Source organism: Hirundo rustica, chromosome 8, assembly GCF_015227805.2.
Source record: "Hirundo rustica isolate bHirRus1 chromosome 8, bHirRus1.pri.v3, whole genome shotgun sequence".
Taxonomy (NCBI): domain Eukaryota; kingdom Metazoa; phylum Chordata; class Aves; order Passeriformes; family Hirundinidae; genus Hirundo; species Hirundo rustica.
In genome coordinates this window covers 28,649,087-28,670,733 of record NC_053457.1, presented here as the reverse complement: position 1 = coordinate 28,670,733, position 21,647 = coordinate 28,649,087, and the positions used below count along the sequence as shown (strand labels likewise).

The 21,647-nt window shown below is 36.4% G+C and overlaps 1 protein-coding gene across 9 annotated transcripts in view; it reads right to left on the bottom strand.

The window, feature by feature from the left end:
- ATRNL1 (attractin like 1) overlaps positions 1-21,647 on the bottom strand; it is a 432,362-nt gene that overhangs the window by 273,457 nt on the left and 137,258 nt on the right. Inside the window, exon 21 of one of the 9 annotated variants that reach the window (XM_040071153.2) lies at positions 14,336-14,807. The exons of the other annotated variants lie outside the window; for them this stretch is intronic. Coding sequence (XP_039927087.1) covers positions 14,666-14,807 — 142 coding nt within the window. The 3' untranslated portion in view covers positions 14,336-14,665. Of the gene's footprint in view, positions 1-14,335; positions 14,808-21,647 lie in introns of those variants that run through there. 9 annotated transcript variants of the gene reach the window in all.

Here is a 21,647-nt window from a genome sequence, read left to right as displayed (position 1 = left end):
GAGCCAGGCAGCCCCCCCAAGCTGGATCTCCTTATCCCTGTCCCCTCGGTCACAGCTGATTCCCTCCCTGGTTTTGATCTGGCACAGCAGCATCTCAGCTACTTAACTTCCATGAACTTCAGAGGCAATTGCTCCTCTCCACTGACCACCCAGGGCACCAGGTGAAATTCAAACTGAATATGATGTACTGATGCTGCTGACAAGATGTGTCCATGATAAGGGCTGGAGAAATAGCTTTCTTATTGATAAGATATATAGCTATTTTCAGAGACATGAAATAGCCCCCAGAAATTCAGTTCAAAATCAGTTATATAACAGTACTCTAAAAATGCCAAATATCTTAAACAGAAAATTATTAAGCTGCTTTGGGTTTCTCTGGCTATTTCATGGAAGTCTCCAGCAAGACTACAGTTTTCTCTTAAATATACAGAAAGATTCACAAAACAAAGAGAAAGCTAATCACTGCCTATTACATTTCACATAAATATTTTACCAGAGGTAATCTGAATCACTTAATATCTTGGACTATCTTTTCATTACTTTATTCTAACAAACTTAATTTGGAAGAAGATATTTTTGCTGTTATTTTATTTGTGATTGGTATTAAAAATACATTCTAACTTGGATGTCATATCATTTAACAAGTTTCAGACTTTAAAATATTTTGATGTTTGCATTTCTGCTGGTTTCCTCAGTGGTTTCTAACTAGTGATTCGTAACATACTCATTTTCATATAAAAATAAGCAGAGAATAAATCTCCTTGAGCCTTTGTTACAATACCATAAAGAAAATAATCAGCAGTAGCAATAAAGCAAAAAAGTAGAAGAAAGATGTTCTGGACTCTGCCCTTGCGCAGTCCTGATCCCACATTAGCATGAGAACTCTTTGCAGGGTCAACTACACAGAAATTCAACACTTTTTAAGTACACTAATTTTAATAATTGATCTCCAAGAAAACAAACACCCCCTTATGCTTCAAGTCTAACTGCAGAACACGATTTGTGGTCTTGCTCACAAAGACACTCTGGCCCTACAGTCCTTTCCACAGAATTTCAAAGAGAGTCCAATCCTGAAGTAACTCTCTTACATGTACTTGGACAAGAGAAAATCTATGAAGAAATAACATTGGTCTGCCCAACACGGGTTTTTTCTAAACATCACAACACACTATTACATTCTATAAAGACCAGCTTGCTACTGAAACCATAAAAAACATATTCCTGTCTGAAAGGGCCTTTAGGGTTGGATTCTGAAAGAGAGCTAAGGGAAAGGGAGCATTTTTTAAATCAAGGGTTTAAAAGAATTCCCTTTTCTTGCATGTAAGACTGCCACATAAATGAGATAGTGTATCATGTAGAAAATTATAGTACATGATTGAGGTTATTGTAAGAGGACTATTTTTTTCTATTGAATTGTTTCAAATGCAAAGTAGATTAAATGATGGGGTTTATATACCTGAAGGAAAAAAAAGTAAAAAAATAACTAAATGTATTTAGAATCTAAGGATGAAGGGAAGAAACTTCCCCTGCTGCTCACTGCTGATGGCACTGACCTGTGTATGACATGGAAGAGCAATATCCAACTCCCAACAACAACAACTTTTCTATGGGGAGAAAATAAACAAACTCCTCTCTGAACCCTTGCCCACTCACCTGTGCTTTGACCCTGAGAACAAAGGTTTGGGGCTTTTTTCTTAATCTTGATAATCTTAATGAAAAAAGACAGCTGTTTCCATGCAGCTTCCTTTCTCCATTCAGCTGCCCATCTAATCAGATGCAACCATCTCCTGTGGATCAATAAGTACCAGAACCCAGGGATTTCCAGCATCACATATACCTTCCTTGCATTTTTATTTCTATTTGTACCACAGGAAAAAACCCCAAACATGAATACATGAAATAAAAGTATCTATAAACTCCGTCTAATATAACACAGGCTTCACAACTTACAAGAACATACAAAAGAATGGTTAATACAAAAATTACTAGGTTCTAAATATTTTGCAAGATACAAGTACTCATAAGTATTCATTCAAATCCAAATAATTACCAATTACCTGACAATTACAGAAGTGACCTTCAAATATCTTGAAAAGAAAATGGCAATGCAATTCTACAGCCGTTTCAGTTGTTTCAGCATCATGTGCGATGGAATGACAAAATACGCACAATAAAAAAGAACAGTGAATTACACCACAGCAAAGTATTTTGATGGATTATCACAGATATTATACTCTCTGTGTTGGGAGCCTCATGTACTGAAGTACTGAAGGAGGGAGTGATTTTGAGAGAGAGAGCCCTGTGCCAGCCCTGGTGGGTTTTATCCCAGAGAGGCTCCCAGCCTGTCAGGAGCAGACACAAAGATCTGCCTGGGCACAGGATAAAAGATGTGAGGGAGGAGGAACCTGTCCATGGACAGCACCTCTGCAGCACAGAGGGAAAATCCAGGTTCATCCACTGCTACAGGAACCCCAGTAACTGAAGAGGCATGAGATCTACCTGTTATCTGTGCTCTTTTTATGCCCTCACATTAAAACAGCTCATTTATCACACCATGTCCTGCCAGGCCTTTCATGCAGAACACTTCCATAATGTATATCTCGAATAACATGAGGTGGAGTTTTTACTCATTAGGGAAACATGTCTTATTTTTAAATGGAAGCTTCTACTTAAACACTTGGTTTTAGGTGAAGGGAGAAAAGGAAACTAATAGGATTAAGAATATATCTGAAATTATTCACACGAGCATGTATGCTGGGTTTCGATTAAATGCAGTTTTGTCTTCTAATCCCCTTCTATTTTATTTGCATACATATTGCTCTGCATTAGTCACTGATTATGGTTCCAATTATGAAATTTCCTATTCGCTGAATTGTTTCCGTATGAGCTTTACCCATTGTAGTAATTTTTGTACCTTTTCCAAAAGCCAGCACACATTGGACCATATGTGAAGCATAATATATGCCTCATATCTGAGAAATGGGAGCTACACTCATTATTTTATGTGCCATAGGGCCATGATCATTTGCTTTAAGTGGTCATAATGAATGAGCAGTTCCACTCTGGCAGGACTCCAAAGACACAGCTCCCATTTACAAGGACAAATGGAGGAAGGCTCCTATTAGGTTACATAAAACTTCTATGGTTTGTTCCAATACAAAAGTATTCAATTCATCAAGCTCACTGACCTTTGGATGGCCTGCTATCAGCACTTATTTCCCAACTTCTCCCTCAATTATCCTTTCAAAACTGAACCATTTTCTTTCACTTTCTTTTTATCTCCCTGGATTTTTTTGGAAGTTCAAAATAGAAGTTATTGACAAATGCATTTAAAAAATAATTGTTCTCATGTTTCTGGCAAAGATATAATTTCTCGCTTTCTCTTTAAATAAAATAAATGTATGTAAATGAGTACAAGCTTACAGTAAGACTGCCAGATTTGGAGGTTTTTTTAATGAATGAAAGGCTTCTTTGTAAGACAGTTTACAAACAACCTTTTGTTGAAGCTTTGCAATGTCTATGTTCTTGTGCTCTGCACCTTGCAGGCTTAAGAAAGCAAAGGAACTGACAGCAGGGGGAATATATATATATTTATATGCCTAATTTTATTGTTCTTCCTCGTATGTCACTTAAGGAAGGGCACACCTTCAAGTCTCTCACCAGAGGAAAACTGTCAGTATAACACCAACCTAGACTGACAGCTTTCTAGACAAGTGATTTGAACACGTGGAAACCTTCCTGTAACAGTTCATTTAACTTTTCATGGTGAAGGCAGAAGTTTCTGCAGCTCAGCTGCTGCCACTAATTGTTAAATTTTTCCTTTCAATTATAAGTGAAGAAAAAAAAAAGAGAAACAGGGGAAAACAAGCCTAAGTACAGCTGGACCTTCCTTTAGCTGAGTGTGCTTTTAATACCAAATTCTCCAGAAGGCTACTGTAACAGAAAATACTGTTTTATTCAACTGGTTCCTTGCTGACACAGTTTTATCTAGTTCTGGCCCAGACCAAGGATTGTCAACTATACAGTTACAGCATATAACATAATATAGATATTTATGACCCTTACCTCATATTTTGTCCTTGCAAATTAACAGACCACTTCCACAGTGTCTGGGCAAGAGCTGTCACCTGGCTGATCTATAGCTGCTCATAAACGGGTTTGGGATTCTGCCCAGGTTTCCAGCGTTTTGTCTACAAGAGGCTCAGGATAAATTAAGACTAACAGTCTGCTTTAGCAGAGTATTCCTAGTCCTGGACTGATTACTTGACCCAGCTTTTGGATGAGCCAGAACAGCTTCCAGGACTGCTGCTCACCTCTGTCCTAGCCTTCACTCCTCATGCTGTTCCCTTTTTACCTAGTGGCTGCTGCTGCTGTCCTCCATCACTGATTGCTGCTTCTGATCCCTTTGCCCCCAGTTTCTGATCTTGCACAACTGGCTTTTGGTTGTATTCAACATTCCTGGTTCCACAGCGGTATGATGCTGTGGAAATTTTGAACAGTGAAATACTATTTACATAACAAAAATCTGGTTATTTGGGACACCTTGCAACTGAAGTTCAAGTAGTGTTTGTAAGGCTAAATCTAAGACTTCTCCAGTCCCATGGTAAGCCCTGTGGCATTGCAAGTGGATATGAAGAATTACTCCATATTACTATATATTACTACATCCTCAGCATTGAAAATATGCCCATGATGTTGACTGGAGCTTTTGCAAATAATTATGAGACAGCTGATGAACATTTAGTTCAGATTCACACACACTTTTTTATGCTGTTTGTTGGTTATCTCTTCTTGAAAGTCACCCTACTCTTACAGTACATTTCCAGCAATGAGAAAATAAGCTGAGGTATGTGCTTAACTACAGTCAATAGATGTAACTGGCTGTAATTCATAACATTTTGGAAGCAATGACACAGAAACTGCTGATTTTCAGTAAAAGCAGTAACAAGAATAGCTGAGGTTGTAACTGGTCCAGAGCAGTGAGTGACTGATACCTAAAGCCCAATTCTCAGATGTGGTCAAGATTTAGGTCTTGATTTAGGCCTGCCTGCGTCCTTACCTTTGACACAGAAATGCCCAAGAACAACCACATCTTCTGACCATCCACAACAGACATGGTCAGCAGCAAGGAAAGTGAGTGACCTCACAACCAGCACCAACAATACACCAGCCAGTTTCATGTTTTGGGAGTACAAGCATGTTTAAAAGATCCAGAAAAAGCACCATCCTTCCACAGATGTGCTAAGATTTAGATGCAGTAATTGAGCTCAGGCAACATATTTAATGAAAAAGAGGTATTGCAAGCAATGTTAATGACTGCTTTGTGATTTTCAGAGAATAGGCTCAATTGTTAAGTACTACTGCAATTTTTATCCTAAGATATAATCTTTATTTTTCTGAACTGAAATATGTGAAATACACAAACTTCTAATCAATAAATGTAAATTTATCCCTTTTAGAGATAAAGCTCTGCTTCTTGACTGCATTGACATTGTTCTCTGTACTACACTATTAATACTGCATATATTCAGATAGACAGAACTCTCAGATCTTTGGTTCTAATGTAAAAATTGGACACTTTCACTTCTCACACTGCCAAGATCCTTCCACTCATGAGTTACTTTAGATATAAAGAATTATCATTCTACCTCTTAAGATAATGATAACCTAAAAGGGTAAAAGGTACCAGGATTTATGTTTCCAGTTAGAACTTTTTAATAATGTGGGGAAATGATTTATTTGTTTTTTTTTTTACTTGTAAGTGCACATAATGATGTCTTGAGACAATGTTTTTTCTGTAGATCAATTTGTCTCCTCCTCACATAATTCATGAAAAAGGCCTAGGCCAGCAATACTTCCCCCCCCCCCCCGATCTAGGCTGATCTCACCGAAACAAAAAAGTAAAACATTCTAACATCATAAGCAAGTTTCCATTTCCATACCCCTCATGCTATTGAAATCCTTCTTCCCTGCAAGATCAAGAATAATTAATATTATAGAGGTCTTATATAATCTTTGAAGTAGTAATATTTCAAATCACAAAATCCATTGCACTCCAGGACAAAATAAGCTTTCAATGAGGTGTCACTTATCATATAATTATATAATTAAGAGGGAAAAAAAAAAGGATAAGATATAAAATAAGAGTTTCCTAATAAAGTCTGGGTTCCATTTAGTTGTTCTATACAAGAATAAAGTGACCTACAGCCATCATTTGGAATAGCTGGATAACTCTCTGTTAATCTTAATGAATAAGGCACTAAATGGATTTTATATGCAAATGATTTGATGCTGCTTACTCTGAAGAAGAAAAATCTCATGTCCATGGCCTTATGCTTTACCTCTGGCACTCCTTCCTCTATAAATGGTTTTGCCATCGATGCACAAACTTGAATATATGCACAAAGGTGAACTTGGAAAAGCAGACTTTCCTCTGATCGGTCACTATTCTTTCAAAGTCGGGGAAGAGAAATACCCACATTTCTTCTCTCACATTTGGGCTTATATCAAACACTTCAGACATTACTCCAGCCCTCAGAAAGTAAATATTAGCCTCTGTCTCTTATTTTGAGTTATGGATATTCTGTGGTTACACTGAACTGAATCACAACTCTGAGAAGTATTAGCATGGGTTTCTATACTACTTCTTTCCTTTTAGAGGGAAGAATTAGATAAGAAGCGATGGTAAAATAACCATGAAAACTTTTTACTGCTTAAACTGAAATGCAGCTCTTCCCAAATGTTTATTTTTTCGAAAACCAGTGAACAGTTCACAAAATCACACATTTAATCCTTTTAGGAGACAAGTATTGATGAAATGTGTTAAATGTAAACTTAATATCAACAATAGAATATACATAGAATCAAAGAATGGTTTGGAAGGGATCTTAAAGACTATATGAAATAAATATATGCAAGTCACTGTGCACTGGAACAGGTTGTATAGAGAGGTTTTGGAGTTTCCCTCACTGGAGATGTTCCAGAACCATCTGAAACACAATCTTGTCCACATGCTCTGGGATGGCTCTGACCCATGCTACAATTCTGTGATCAGCTATTCACTCCAGTTCTGGCACTTTCCAAGAGTGTTTATATATTGCTGTTGTTTAGAAACCATTTCTCAAAAAGAGCAGGAGAGGCAGCACGTCAAAACATTAAATATTTTAACAGGCCCTGACAGTCAGAGCAAATGCATCGTAATAGGCTTCATCAAGTAAACCACATGAAAAAAGAAATATATATACACACACTAAATCCCAAGTGGTTTACCACACTGTCATTAGTCATTACTGAATTGTAAAATTTTACTATTACTAAGTGTGTTTGTAGTAAGTATATTTAACTACTAAACATTTTATGCCTTGCTTTTAAAAAATGTGCATTATAACATGACTCTTTTATTATTGTTGAATTTAATCTACGGTTTATAATGCAACTATTTTATTACTGTTGAATTTAATCTATGGTCAGTCTCTGAGGGAACTTATTGCAAAGAACTACTCAGTTACAATCTCAGTGCAGAAAGTTCAATGCTGTGGTATTACAGAGTGCTATCGAGTTCTCATCTGTTTGCATTTGATCTTCCCTGCATTCATTTCGCTTTGTTTTCAGGATTCTGGGATGGGTTTTGTTTGGTTGGTTGGTTTTGTTGTGTTGGGGATTTTTAACAAAACCACTATTTATATAAGACTATAATTTTGAGGCAATTTAGAGGAAAAGGCAATTTCAGAAATACGTATTTCAGGATGCCATACAGACAATATAATTTCCAGAAAATGGTACAAATACAGGCAAGTTACTTTTTGTCTTTCGACTTCAAATTACGTATGGTAACTTTGGTCATTTTCTTGTCATTTAAGACTACAATTTAGCACAATATGGCAATTAATATTTCCACAAAGATGGGAAATTCTGACTAAGCCAAGACAAAAATGACAATTCAGAAGCAAAGCACACCACACCTTTTGGAGTGGACATTGCAGCTCAGTGATGGCCAAATGCTGCTTATACGTGGATGTTCAAGAATACTAAATGCAAAATTAAGACAAGGGTATGAATAAAAAAGTGTGTCATGGCTTTCTCTACGCTGTCAGCTATACAGTGTTAGGGAATTTTAGAAAACAGTCACATTATCTAAATTATTACTTGCAACAACTTCTACAGTGCTAATGACAAGTTATAATACAAACATGAAGCACAAGTATCACAGATATTTAAGTATAAGACATACTGCAATTGGCAAGTTGTTATTCTTAACCTTAGGAAGCCAAAACTCTAGCCATTACATGAGATTTTCAGGTAACTTTCATTAGTCCTGCATGACTTAGGTACCTGGTTCCGATGAGATATTCAGAACTTTTACTTCCCACGCTTGTTTCCTGTGGCATCGACAGATATTCCCAGAGAATCATTAGAAAGCAAACGTGGAGGCATCACAGCTTGGAGGCATCAAGACTTGTAGCTTCCTTCTTGACCTGCAGGTCTTTAATACCATGTTTTTGTTCTTCAGAACACTCCAATACCTATACACCTATCTAATATGTTGTTCTGGTAAGTTCTCCTTCTGCCTAAAAGAACTTTCTCTACCCCACTCCTGCATAGCAGTCTATCAAATTCATGTGATATTGCCTATCATTGTTCCATTATGGGCATATCTGGCCTTTTTTAAGGTCCTTTTTAATATCTACAATATCAATCCCATCTAACCTGTACCATCTTTTATTTGACTTTATTAAAGAAAGATGTCTATCCAAGAGATAGAGAAACATCTATTAAGACTAGAACACAGAAAAATGTCTGAGAGGCTGAAGAAAGGATCTAGTCAGATACATCTGCTTTTCCCTGGCCTCTTGCCTATAAAGAGCCCAAATCCCCATTAGCCCAATATAGCACATAACCTCATGAATTTCCTGGAGCACAGATGATACTGATATTTCTTTATGAAGTGCCAAAGTGTAAATAAGTGTTAACTGTCTGTGTTGCAGCAACAATACTGTAACTGTCAACACCTCCAGTCTTGGCCAGCTCTCCCCAAAAATTATTGGACCCTTAAGAAGAAAACTTAAAAGGAATGGCTGTAAAAGGAAAAAAAGTTGACCAAAATGAGACTATAGCCTCATGGCAGGGGACTGTGAAGTATTTCACAGCAGGAGTTTTGCTCTGTCAGCCCTGATCCATGAGGTTTATATGGGGTTTGATGGGCAGGCTGCACAGGACTGCGCTGGAAAGCAGAGCTTGCTCCTGTGTGAGCACAGCACTGAACAGAAGCTTTAAGTAATCCCAAAGGCTTCCCAAAGACTTCCCAAAGGGCAATTCACAGAATACAGCTTTTTTCAAATGCACAAAATCTCATCCTAAACAATGTCAGAAGGAGAAAAAAAAATTTGTTTTTGCTACAGTAAGACCCCCAGTGATACAGCTCACAAAGGAAGACTGAAATCTTGCATTCCACCTGGGAGTGACTGGGAAATCAAACTCCCACACTCCTCCAAAAGCTATTTTACCATTCCATCCCATGTACCTCAAAGGCTCAATCCCTCAGCAGAGGCCATAAGACAGCAGCTTTAGTGGGGCATCTAATCAGTAACTGATCTCCTGTATTTTGTAAGCATCACACTTGATGCCTGAACCAGTTATTGCTAGAATTACCAGAGACACATGAATTACACCAGGTCTGATCAGTTACTCTAGAGGAAAAAATGTTTCTTCTCTGCTTCCTGGGCTATGCCAAGGGTGACAAACCTATTGAAATACTTCTGTAATTAACATGCTTCAAAGTACAGCTTAGCACCTTTCTGTATGTGTTCTGAGGACTCCAAGATATGTCTTTTTGATCTTTAAAAGATTGCAGTGATAAATATATAGTATTTAAAAAATATTTCTGTTACTAAAAAATCAAACGGAATAATAAAAACTAGGTTAAATGGAATAATAAAATCTGCCAGAACACAGTCCTGAAAAACCCCACCTGGTCACCTAAGATAGGAAAAGCTATATCCAAAAGGCCATGCAAAAAAACCCCAGACACCCCTATAGTCAAAAAACCTGAGAGTTGACTATTTACTACTTTTTAACTAAATGCATAATAAAAAACCTGGTTTTGCTAGTCCCTTAAATGGGCTTAGGATCAAAGACTAACTAGTTATGTGGACAACGCCTTTCCTATCACTCTGTGTGATAACAAAGAAAAAAGTGTTTAGGAAGAAAAGAAAAGTGAATGCTTTACGGCATACCCGGGACTGATGAAGGCAGCAGATTAAGGGGGAAAAAAATCCTGATTATAAAGTCATGAAATTTACTAAATTAGGACCTTTTTTGATGTCAGAGAAAAAAAGAGAATGCAGGAGGCTTAGAAAAATCCTGTTTATTAATCCAAACATACAGCTGAGGTGGGATATTACTGATGCAGAGATTGTGTGGGAACAGTTATGGCATAAGCTCTTCACAAGTCTCTATTTCGCCAGCCTTGAGCATTTCTATTTTCCAACCATCATTTTCTGACTGTCTGTTGGTTTGCTTCTTAACTCAAGCCTGCACAGGATAATAGGCTACAATTACATTAACCGCCTTTCATCTCAGTTTGAATTAAATTTGTTCTGCGTGCCAGCATGAAAATCTGTCCCCAGTCATTTTGCTTAAGTCAAAGAATAATAAACTCCCTCAGTCCAATAATTTAGCCAATGGTTGCATATTATGATTTTTTTTTAAACTGAGAGATAGTATCAAAATTAGTATTTAAGAGGAAAGATTCAGTTACAATATTTGTCAGTTATGTGTACATATATACTCTCCATTATAGAGCGTGATTTTTAAAATATTTAAAATGCAATCCTTTCCTTGGATGTTTTCACATTCCTAAGGGTTTTTTCTCACCTGTTTTCTGACTGGGTTTCTAAGTTAAGCAAAAGTTATGCTATAATCTGCAACATTAACCATAACTTAGATATGCAAAATACTTCACTGTCAACTGAAAAATAATTCTGGTGATGGAAATGGTCCATCATGTCAGAAAAACAAAGTGCTTTTTACATTTTCCAAAACTAGGAGAGAGAAATCAACTGAGAGCAGAGTGGAAAGATGAGGTGAATCCTCTTTTGAAACTATCAGAGAAGAAAAAAAATCCAACTAATTCACTTTCTGATCATTCTAACTTTCTCTTCTGGATTTTTATTTTTAAAGAAAGTAAAACTGGAATTACCCTCTGATTTCAAAGTTCTACTTCAGGAGTGACTTTAGAGAAGTGTCTTGGGCACCACATCAATTTTGAAGTGGCAGGATGTTTTATGAGCAATCTTGGATTACTTGATTCGTAATATTCACAAGAATGAGCACACACTCAAAAGGCAAAATATTACATTGACAAACACCTCATAAGAAACAGACAAGAACGATAGCGAAATGTTCTGTGTTAAAAACAACATGTGCACCCTATGACCGAATGCCATACAGAGGAAAATTTTGATAATCAGGTTTGGATTCTGGAATCAGGAAGCAAAATTTTCTATAAGGAATACTCACAAGTTTTAGCTATGACTGTTAAATTTGCAGAAAACAATGTTCTTGCAAAATGTTACCTGGTAGTTTTTATTACAGTGTGTTAATAGAATGTATGACGATCTTCTGTATTATGAGCATGCAGAATATCAAATATGATACATTGTTCAGAAATACAGAAAGCTGCATAGATCTAGAATAAAGGTCAATATATCCACTCTGAAGGAAGAAGACATATCAGAATAATCTTTGGGTTGCACTATTAAATGCTTCTTTTCCATTTCTAGGCCTGTATATAAGTGGAATAATTAGATTAGAACTTCTATGATGTTTATAAAGAAGCTTTCATTCTTTCTTTTCCCTATGAAAGAAGTACTCTTTGCTGAATATTCACTGTAGTTTGTTTTAAGACCAGTACTTAAATGACACCTGTTGCAGAAAATTTCATTTGATACAAACATAATAAAAACAAGACACAAGAGATTCCTAGGTTGAGGAAATTGTCAAAGGCTGAGAACACATGCTGAGCATTCATGGGATCAAATATTTCAATTACAAGAATCAACCTCCTCTGGCATAACTACTAAGTCGAAAAACAGTCTGTAATGATATCAGAACTTTAGCACATAGAAATATTCTTAAGAACATTGAGAAGAAAATGAAAAATAGGCCAATGCAAATCTAAAAAACTGAGCAGAGAAAAAGCTCTAATCAAAGCTTCTAAAGGGCAAATGACAAACCACTTATTAAATCACATATTTAGCTATTTTCCAAAAATGTAAGAGCGAAAGCAATAAAGTAATGGTATAGGAAAGGTTCCTTCAAAGTCAATGAGAAAAAGACAAGAGAACTAAGAAAACAAAAACATCCTGAAGGGTTTTTTTCTTTTTTTCTACCCAAAAAACAGGGTGGCAAATGCATTTAATTTTATACACATCATAGCGGTACAAATAAAACAGAAAATAAAATGGAAGAAAAACCCTACAGTACAATTCGACAAAAAAATGCACTTTTTTAGGAAAAACAAAACATATCTTTCACAAATAATGGATTTACATAATTTCCACTTATGAATCTCAGAGTTATTTAACTTACACGTGGTCGGCACTGAACAGCAGTGGAGCTGTTCATCTGTTTAGATGTACCACTACCTCTTCTTTTATTCATAAATATAGAGGAGACAATCCTTCTGTTCAACATGAAGGATTGATGTATACATTTTTCACTTCTTACAGTCACCATTTTTCACCTTCAACTTTACCTTTCTTCAAAAAAAAAAAAAACCCCAAACCTTTCTTTACCAAGTACAGAAAACACCAAAAAACCATAATAAAGATATGGAAAATGAATGAACTAAGAGAAGCAAAGCATCAGGAGTGGAAAAAAAAACTTTGCTGACTTGTTTTGTGAAACTCTTGCTGTTATCCCCGTATGTGACATTTTACAATTAGCCGCCCAAGAGCAAGGGAAACAAAATCATGTGTTCCTGATTCTCACCAAACCACAGGAATAACCCCTCTTCAACCTAAGGAATAAGGTGTTATTGTGTATTAAAATATTTATCTGAATCAAGGCCCAAATCTGTGATTAAATCAAGATTCTACGTAAGAGAGGATAAAATGACCTAAAGGAGAACAAGATTAGATTTTGTAGCAGCTGTTAGAAAGTAATTGCTGCCCATATCTCCTTACGGATCTTGTGAGAACTCATTTCCAGGACAATTTTTTTTTTTTTTTTTTTAAAGTCTTCTTTATGAAATCTGATTTATTAAATCTCTTTCAGCCTGACTGTTCCTTTACCCTTTAATTCTTATCACTTCTCTGCGAGCAGCCCAAAATGTTTTCTTCCAGGACAATGAGCCCTTTTTGATACATTCCATATGTTGGTTTGCCAGTCTTGCTGCTCTCACTTTGGCCTCCAGCTGTAATCCAGTATCCCTAAATTTATCTTTGCTCTGTGCAACACTGAGAGAAAAAAAAAAGTGTTGTGGCAGATCAAATTTTCAAATGTGATTATAACTTTGCTTTGATTCTAAATCACACTCCTGACACTATTTAAAACGGCTTTCCTAGGCCTTCTAGTACTTTGTTCTTTTCTTAAATTGCTGAAAAACTCCTTTTTTGTAATATAAAAATAATAGATAGAGATGGAGAACTAAATCTTTAAGTCAATCCTTCTGAAGTGATAATCTAAGCCACTCAGGCTCCACTGTGAAGTTTAGCACATCATCAGGTTCTTGGATTGATTTATGGCCTTGTAATCAAGCTCCCCAGCCCCATTATCTAGTCAGCTGATAAATACCACTTATTTTTCAATACATCCACAAGAAAAAAACAGAAAGCTCAAAGCATGCAAAGGTTGTGCAGCTTAATTTGTATTTTGTACTTTCTAGTGGTGATTATTCAGTACAGAAGAAGAAAAGAAAAAGGAAGCATTTTTAATATTAAGACATTCTTTTCTTTCAGCTGACGAGTACAGATAGAATTGGTCCTTTGTTATCTATTCTTGCCTTATCAGTTATCATTCCCTGAAAATACCTTGCATCTTACAGAGAATTTACTTTTTGTATCAAATGTTCTGAGTTTACCTCTAGGAGGTAAAATACTACATATACTTTTCAGTTATGTTTATTGTAACTTACTGTCTTTTACAAGTTTTCAGTATTTCATGTCATTCACATGATAATGCAGGCCAAGAATGAAGGCAAAGAAAGAAGGATGTTTATGTAGACACATGTGCTTGTATAAGTTCTGCCTGCAGAATTGACTATCCCACGGAGTCCATCTCCCAATTTTTAAACAGGAGTGAAAAAAAATATTCCTCTTAAATAAACAAAGCTGCAGCAAGGAAGAATATCAGTCCAGGGAATCACAATAGATTTCAGTGACCAAATAAAGGATAGGACTTCAACCACATTTCTGAAGCAGCATAATTTTCCAGCCCCCTGTTTTTCCTTATATTAATTGCTAAAGTACAACTGAGATACCTACAGTTTTCTAAGCAACTCTAAATGTTGCATGCAGTCCCCTTATCTACCCAACCATTCCAAGGATGGAATTAATATTTCAGTTACCCATCACTTCTGCAGGAGTGGCACAGAAAGCTTCTCCAGCACCACCTGTCCTTGGGAGGTGGGGAAGCATGAGAAGATGGGCTCTCCTGCAACACATGCTCAGGTAGGGTTGGGATGGAAAGAAGATCCAACATGCAAGAAAACCTGCTTGACTGCTGGATGTCTGCACATGCAGCTGCAGCAGAATGCAAGTTTGATGGCAGGCTCCGCGGGATGATGACTCCTTAAGCACAGTTTAGCCCTGTGGAATTGATGTGCACAGTCTACGTAATTATCAGAAACTTCAGGGAAAAAGAAATGAGGACTAATGCATTTCTCACTCCCATGTCTTAATACCAAAACACATTTCTTAGTTCTGTCCGCACATAGCTTTAATCTTTTGTGTGCATTCTTCTAATATTCTTGGCAACTACTGAAGCAATTTAGAGCTAATAACTGGCAACAACGAGAAACAAAATGTCTTAACTTTGAAACCAGAAATATAAATATTCCAGTTAAATTTTCATCTATATGTAAAGGTATGCAATTGACTGAAAGAGGAAACAGAAAATGAAAATGGCAGTAGGAAGATGCATATTTCATCTATTAGAGACCATAAGAGGAAAAGAAAAGCAATCTTTCCATCACCAGGAGATTTCTATCAAATAGTGTCTTTAGTACGCACCTCACCTAGCCTTTCCTTATTGCTTTATAAAAACATTCTTTTCTTCCTTTTCTCAGTAAATAAAATATATGAATATCACAAGCTGAAGTTGATGGATATAACTATCAGCGAGTTTTCATCCCAATGTAGCTTCATTTCTTTTAGTTATTTGTAAGGTTTTGAAAATAGATTTTAAAATAAAGATAGGGTGTGGTATTTTGAGCAAGCTGAGCACTGAGCAATCCATATCAAGCAAGATAAAGAGGCACCATTCCAATTTCAAACTTAGCTTTGTGCTGATAGCTGAGAGAGAGCTTTCAGCTCTCACACTGATATTTTCTTTTCCCATTGCTACCTCTGCCTTTGCACTTCCTTAATGACAAATTGATTAAACCAGATGTCTATTTCCACTTTAACAACTCTTGTACCAATTACTAATTACCATACTAATGGCCTATCAGATGTGAATTATAAGCCCAGATCTATGCTGCACAATGGGTATTATTTTATCTGGAAGTTAAGAACTGAGAATAATGAATGGATTTCCCACAGCATTGAAAAATAACAATAATTGTAGATCCACTGAGAAGAATTTGAGATTCAAAAAACCTGTTTTTCTTTTTTTAATTCACTATTTAAAAATAATCAAATGTTTGGATACAATGAATTCGTTCACTGATAATAAGGAAAACATGGGTATTTTGGATGGATCTACCTTAGAAAACTTCTTTCCCTTCCAAGAAAAACTGTGTCCTCCACAATGTATTGACTTGGATAGCACAAGCCCTGACAGCAGACACAGAGAGTCCCTTCAGCCTTTACTCAGTCTTCATCAAAATTATGTCATCAATTGGCTGCAGTAGGCAGCAACAGCAACACAATTTTACAGCCCCTCTGCACTCACTGTAGTATTGCAAACCAGGTTTTCAAAAGAAAACAACTCTACAACAGCCAATACTTTCACTGTCAATAAAATCAGTATCACCTTCAAATCATTCAACCTGATTTTTTTAAAGTGCCAAACTTAATACAGATTACATTGAAAAACTATTTTTGGAAGTGCTCCTTGAACACTGTCTCTGCCCAGCTAAAAAAGGAAAGCCTGGAGTGCAAGAGGACTGTGTTACATCAGTTCAACTCAGGAAAGAAATACAGTGTTGGTTAAATTCCAACTCAGCTCCCATTCCATATATATTTTGAATTTTCCACACGGTGAAATAGTAAGGGAAATAGTTTTTTTGACAGGCAATATCCTAATGCTTTATTTTATTTGTATAGTGTCCTGATAATTCAAGAGAAAACTATTCTGAAGTAATTCCTATATATATTCCTATATATACTTCCCACTGGATTTAATTACAAAGTTATTTTATAGCCTTCCAAAAAATCCATTTTAATAAACTTCAGACTACATTCAATCAAGTATCTCAGAAAATGATGGATATTAATAATATTCAAACATATTAAGTATAGATGAGGTCAAATAATCACTCATTTCTATCTAAAAGGATTTTTCCTTAAATTAAAACAGAAAAAAAAATATTTTCAGTCATTTAGAAGGTGTAAGTGCTAATAAGTGCTATTCATCATTTACTAAGAATTGATGCTTTGTGCCTCACTAATAGAGCTTTATTAAAAAAAAAAGGGGGGGGGGGCAAAAAAAAAAAAAAAAAAAAAAGCAAACCAAACAAAACTGGAAAAGGTGAGTTTTGGGAGACAGGCAATACTATTTATTAAGCTCACCAGAGAATCTTCCGCATCACAAATCTCAAAAAAGGTCAGAATTTATACGAACATGCAAAATATACTATTTTCAGAAACAGCTGGGGTTCCTTTGAAATCATCTCAATTTTACAGATCACTTTCAAATGAGAAGAAACCACATTATCTATCTCAAAACTCAATATATCCATGGCCCACAACAACTTTTACTTGTTTTTCTCACAAGTGTAGTTGCCATTACTGAGTATTTAAAGACTAGCAGCATATAATGAAATACCAATTTTGTGTATTGAAATCAACGTCTGAAACGAAATCATCATTCTCTTTACAATATAACTCCATTCTCTCTAAACTTCAGCCAGCCAAACCTCATTTGTTCTGAGAATCAGTTAAGGAAAATGAACCAATTCTCCTTTCTCTCCAATGAAATACTGTAGAAAAATCTTACAACACAGTAATACAGTGGTACCATGAATGATTCAGGGAAAGAATTTCATGAAGCTTTTTTACTAGAATATACTTAAATGCTTCTGCCAGAGAAGGCTAAGTGAGGACCACAGGGGAAAGGGGAAGCTGCACAAAGAAGTTCAGAAGCAATTAATACAGATGTATTGGATTGCTACATCTAGATGCTAACCCCTAAATTGAAAACTAATAAAAAGATCCTACCTGTTTATGAAACAACTGAAAACTGAAGGCTTTATACCGCAAAAATGTTTGTTTGGGTTTTTTTTGTTTTGTTTTTTTTTTAAATAAAAGGCTTTGATGAAGGGCACAGCAACACTTCTGAAAGTCCTTATTTTCAGGTAGTTCCCTTCTCTCCTTTCCAGAGCATTGACAAACTGCCTCTATAATACTACAATGATCAGCATGGATGGGAGCACGTCATAAACTCTTTGGCTTTCCTCCTCAGCTCTTTTCCAGTACAAAGGACCAACAATGATACATAACATTTTGATAAGCCATTTTTAAAGATGGTCTGTATCTCCTATACAGATATATATTCTATATAGTAGCCAAGTTCCCCTGAGAAACAAGACAAAAATTAAAACCACTCTGAGACCATTGTTTTCTCGAATGTTTACATATACTAAAAAGTGAACATTGTTTACGTGTCATGACAGCAAAACTAATAACATATGTCAAATTCTTTGTTCTAGACGCCAAGTACGTAAAAACTTTGTTTTCGGGAAGATAGTCACCTTGAAAAGGTTTTGTCCTCCATAAAGTTTTGTAGGACTGCTTACTATTTTCTTTTTTTTGACCTCCTTAAATATTTGCCTTTCACAAAGGAAATATCACTTTCCTCCCTTCTACTCTATAGTTAATTGTCCAAAGCTGACCGCAGTAGCAGTAGCCAGCAATAATAGGAGTGATGTAGAGGTAGAGGGTTGTTACTTTAACACAGCATACATTGAATTTAATCAGTTACAACAGAGCAGTATATAGTAGAACTTTTAAAAAGAACTCCCTGAAATACATGGTTTTGTCAGTGACAATGCAGCTTTTTTTTAAAAGGGTTTTTTTCTGATGACAGCAGGAGGAGTAGCCAGAAAAGTCATCAGTTATTTTCCTTCTATAAAGTGAACAACTTATCTTCAACCAAAACAGTAGGAAGGGTCAACCAACCTCATACTCAACTGGAAATCTGTGTTACTTCTCCCTCCTGCCTGCAGATTAATTCACAGACCCTATCCTATACATGGCAATTTCTGATTTGTGAGATTAATTACGGCTCCCATGAACAACAACAGTTTATAATCCAACCCCAGCAACACGAAAGAACAGAATATTATATTAATGGTTAGCAAAGGTAATGACCATGATAATCAAGCTGCATGTATTTATGTTTTGTGGAGATCCCAGCATTATATCTGGAAAAGATTAAGAAAAGAAAGAACAGACTGTAGTGTTGGGGATATTTGGTTCGTGCAGATGCGGAAAGACAAATGGCTGGTAGAGCCATATGTTGAAAAGAAGTTTGCCTCCACTGTCAGCAGCCTCCTGAAAGTGTTTTCTGGAATCTGAACACTCTTGGCTGTCTTACAAGAAATTCTCCCGTCTTCTTTTTCATTTTTCTCAAAGCAGCAATGCCAGGAGATGGTGCAACTGCAAACACCTCTCCCAGTGGGCTGGTACTTTACAAGAAGAGTTGTTCATACTGAGTTCTGGCTCATGTGACTTATGTTACCAGTATCCCTAACTCTTAACTGAGTTCCAGTCCGGGCCACAGAGGAGCATTCCCAGGTACTTCCACTGCACGCCCTGACAGATGCAATTCAGCAGAGCCCCGTCATTTTCAACAGCTTGAACTGGAGTTAAAAAAGACAACCTCATATTGTTAATCTTTGCAACCTCTTCTGACCCTGTCTGAGATTAAGACAAAGCATTTGCTATGCAGGTATGTGCAATCCTGCTGTAAAGCTAGCCCTTGGCAAGATGTAAAGCCAGCCCAATCCACAAAGCCCTTTGACCTCCTTCTTTCTAAAAACAAACACAGAAACTAAAGTTACAACTTTGCTGGGTGAGAAAAAATTAAAAAATCAGACTCAATAATAAAGCATTTTTATGGTAGTCATAACCTCCCTTGCTCTCTTCCTCCCAGTAACTCTTCCATGGGGCACAGTCTATGCTTGTTTCCCTTTTTCCTCTATGAGTAAATATCAGCATCACTCCCATTAATAATTTTATCTCAGCCCAAAGTCAGTATCTAACTAATTAAAGGCAGAATAAGTGTCTTCATCCTATATTTAGCTTTAAATCTTTATGAGTCTATTTCATAAAGAACATGCAAACTTATCTATTATTTTCAGCTGTGCTATTCTATTTTAATAAAAACAGCATACAGAAACATTACCTTAACCGTACATCCCTAGACAATTGACACTTTGCACCCAAAATTACCAGCATTTTATACAAAGAGGTCTGCCTTACAACAAATGCATCCTGAGCACTGGAATTCATAAGAGGTCACACTGGCATAGGATCTGCCCTGTTCCATTGCTTCACGGATATAACCTGCACTGAGCCAAACAGATTATTCAAATGCCAGTCACTGAACAACATGGCCATGGTACTGGAGGAAAAATTTTTAAGAACAAGAGATTCACTTCTTTTGAAAGGAAATCCAGCACCATGTGTTTTTCAAATAGGAAACCAAAAAGATAATTATTAAATCTCTATCCAGCACGCTTACAAATGTAAACCAATCGGTCACAAGAGGCAAGGACACTGCTTGCATTCCTTCTTCAGCCAGGGGTGTTTGAACAATTGCAAACAATTCCTCTTTTGCTCTGAACTTGGCATTTTTGGAGGTAGCCTGAAAAGGAAGTAATGACTATAAAAAAATCTTAGAAAACAATTAAAGATCAGTGTTGAGATGATTTTCCTCTGTGTGAAGTTGCCAAACCAATAGACATTTTTATCTATGTGCATACAGTCAGTTATGGCAGATCCTACCTTAGAAGCCAAAGCGAAATTATTTTATTCCCATGAAAGAGAAACTCTTATGCCCAAACTGCTCCCCATTTTCCAGACAACTAGCACTAAACTCAGAAAGATAAAAGGCATATTTCATAGGGACAGAACACAATGACCTCCCAAGGTAGAAAGCTCTCTGCAAGGTGATTGCAGCTTCTCCCTCAGCCACTACCTCATCTGCACTTCTGCCCTGAGAGCACTGTCTTCTAGGAATGATACGTGACGTTCCAATTCTAGTTCTTTATTTCTGCAGACCTGGACAACTTCTTGAATAAAATGTCATGATTGGAAGTAACAATGCTTACAAAAAGTGTAGTCTCACTTACAGAGAGCCTGCAACTCCAAAAGATCCCAGAGAGCCTCATGAACTTTACATATAATATACTGAACATACCAAAGCAGACAAAGGGAGCCTACTGCAGAACAAAAAAATCAACAGAAAGGGCAAGAGTGACATAAAATACTGCCAAAAACTTGTATTTTCCTTTTCTTCAAATTTTAGGTCTCAAATGTTTCAAGTGCCTTCTGAGGGTTTGAGCCATTAGAGTGCATTTGGGTCATGTTCTGAAGCTTTAATATTAGACATATTGCTCAAATGAAAGCTGCAATTTAAGAAAAAAATGATTGACGCTAGCCACATGGATTAAAAGAAAAAATATCTGAAATCCTTGAAACATCTGACAATAATTACTACATGCAGAGCAGTAAATGAGTACATTTAAAACATAAATGTACTCATAAATGTTGAAGTAGGAGTTTTATTTTATTGTTCTCCTTAGAAACCTAATGATCCAGCTCTTTGAGAGCCAGCTGAGGCCATGAACCTGTCCTTACAGAGGCAAGCTGAAATTTTTGGGCAGTTAAATAGGGAGAGAGGCAGTTGCTACACCCACCAAGAGCTATATGACAGATTTCGCTGTAATTCCCCTCCAAACATCACAGGTAATAGGATAACATGCATTAGCATGTCAAAGTTTTCTCTCAAACTGAAAACTCAAGGACTGGACTCAGCATGAGAAAACACTTCCTATCAAATACAACCAAATATGTAAAACTAATAGTGGAATATGATCAAATGATAGAAATGGGAGGGGAGGGTGAGGGAAGTGTTGAAATCAGGAAAAAAAATGCTGGTCCTGTAGTAATTTAAACCACTAAATATTATACTTTTTACCTTTACTTGAGAAAGCCACCAACCACCATTGTAACCAGTATTAAATGGATTATACCCTCAAT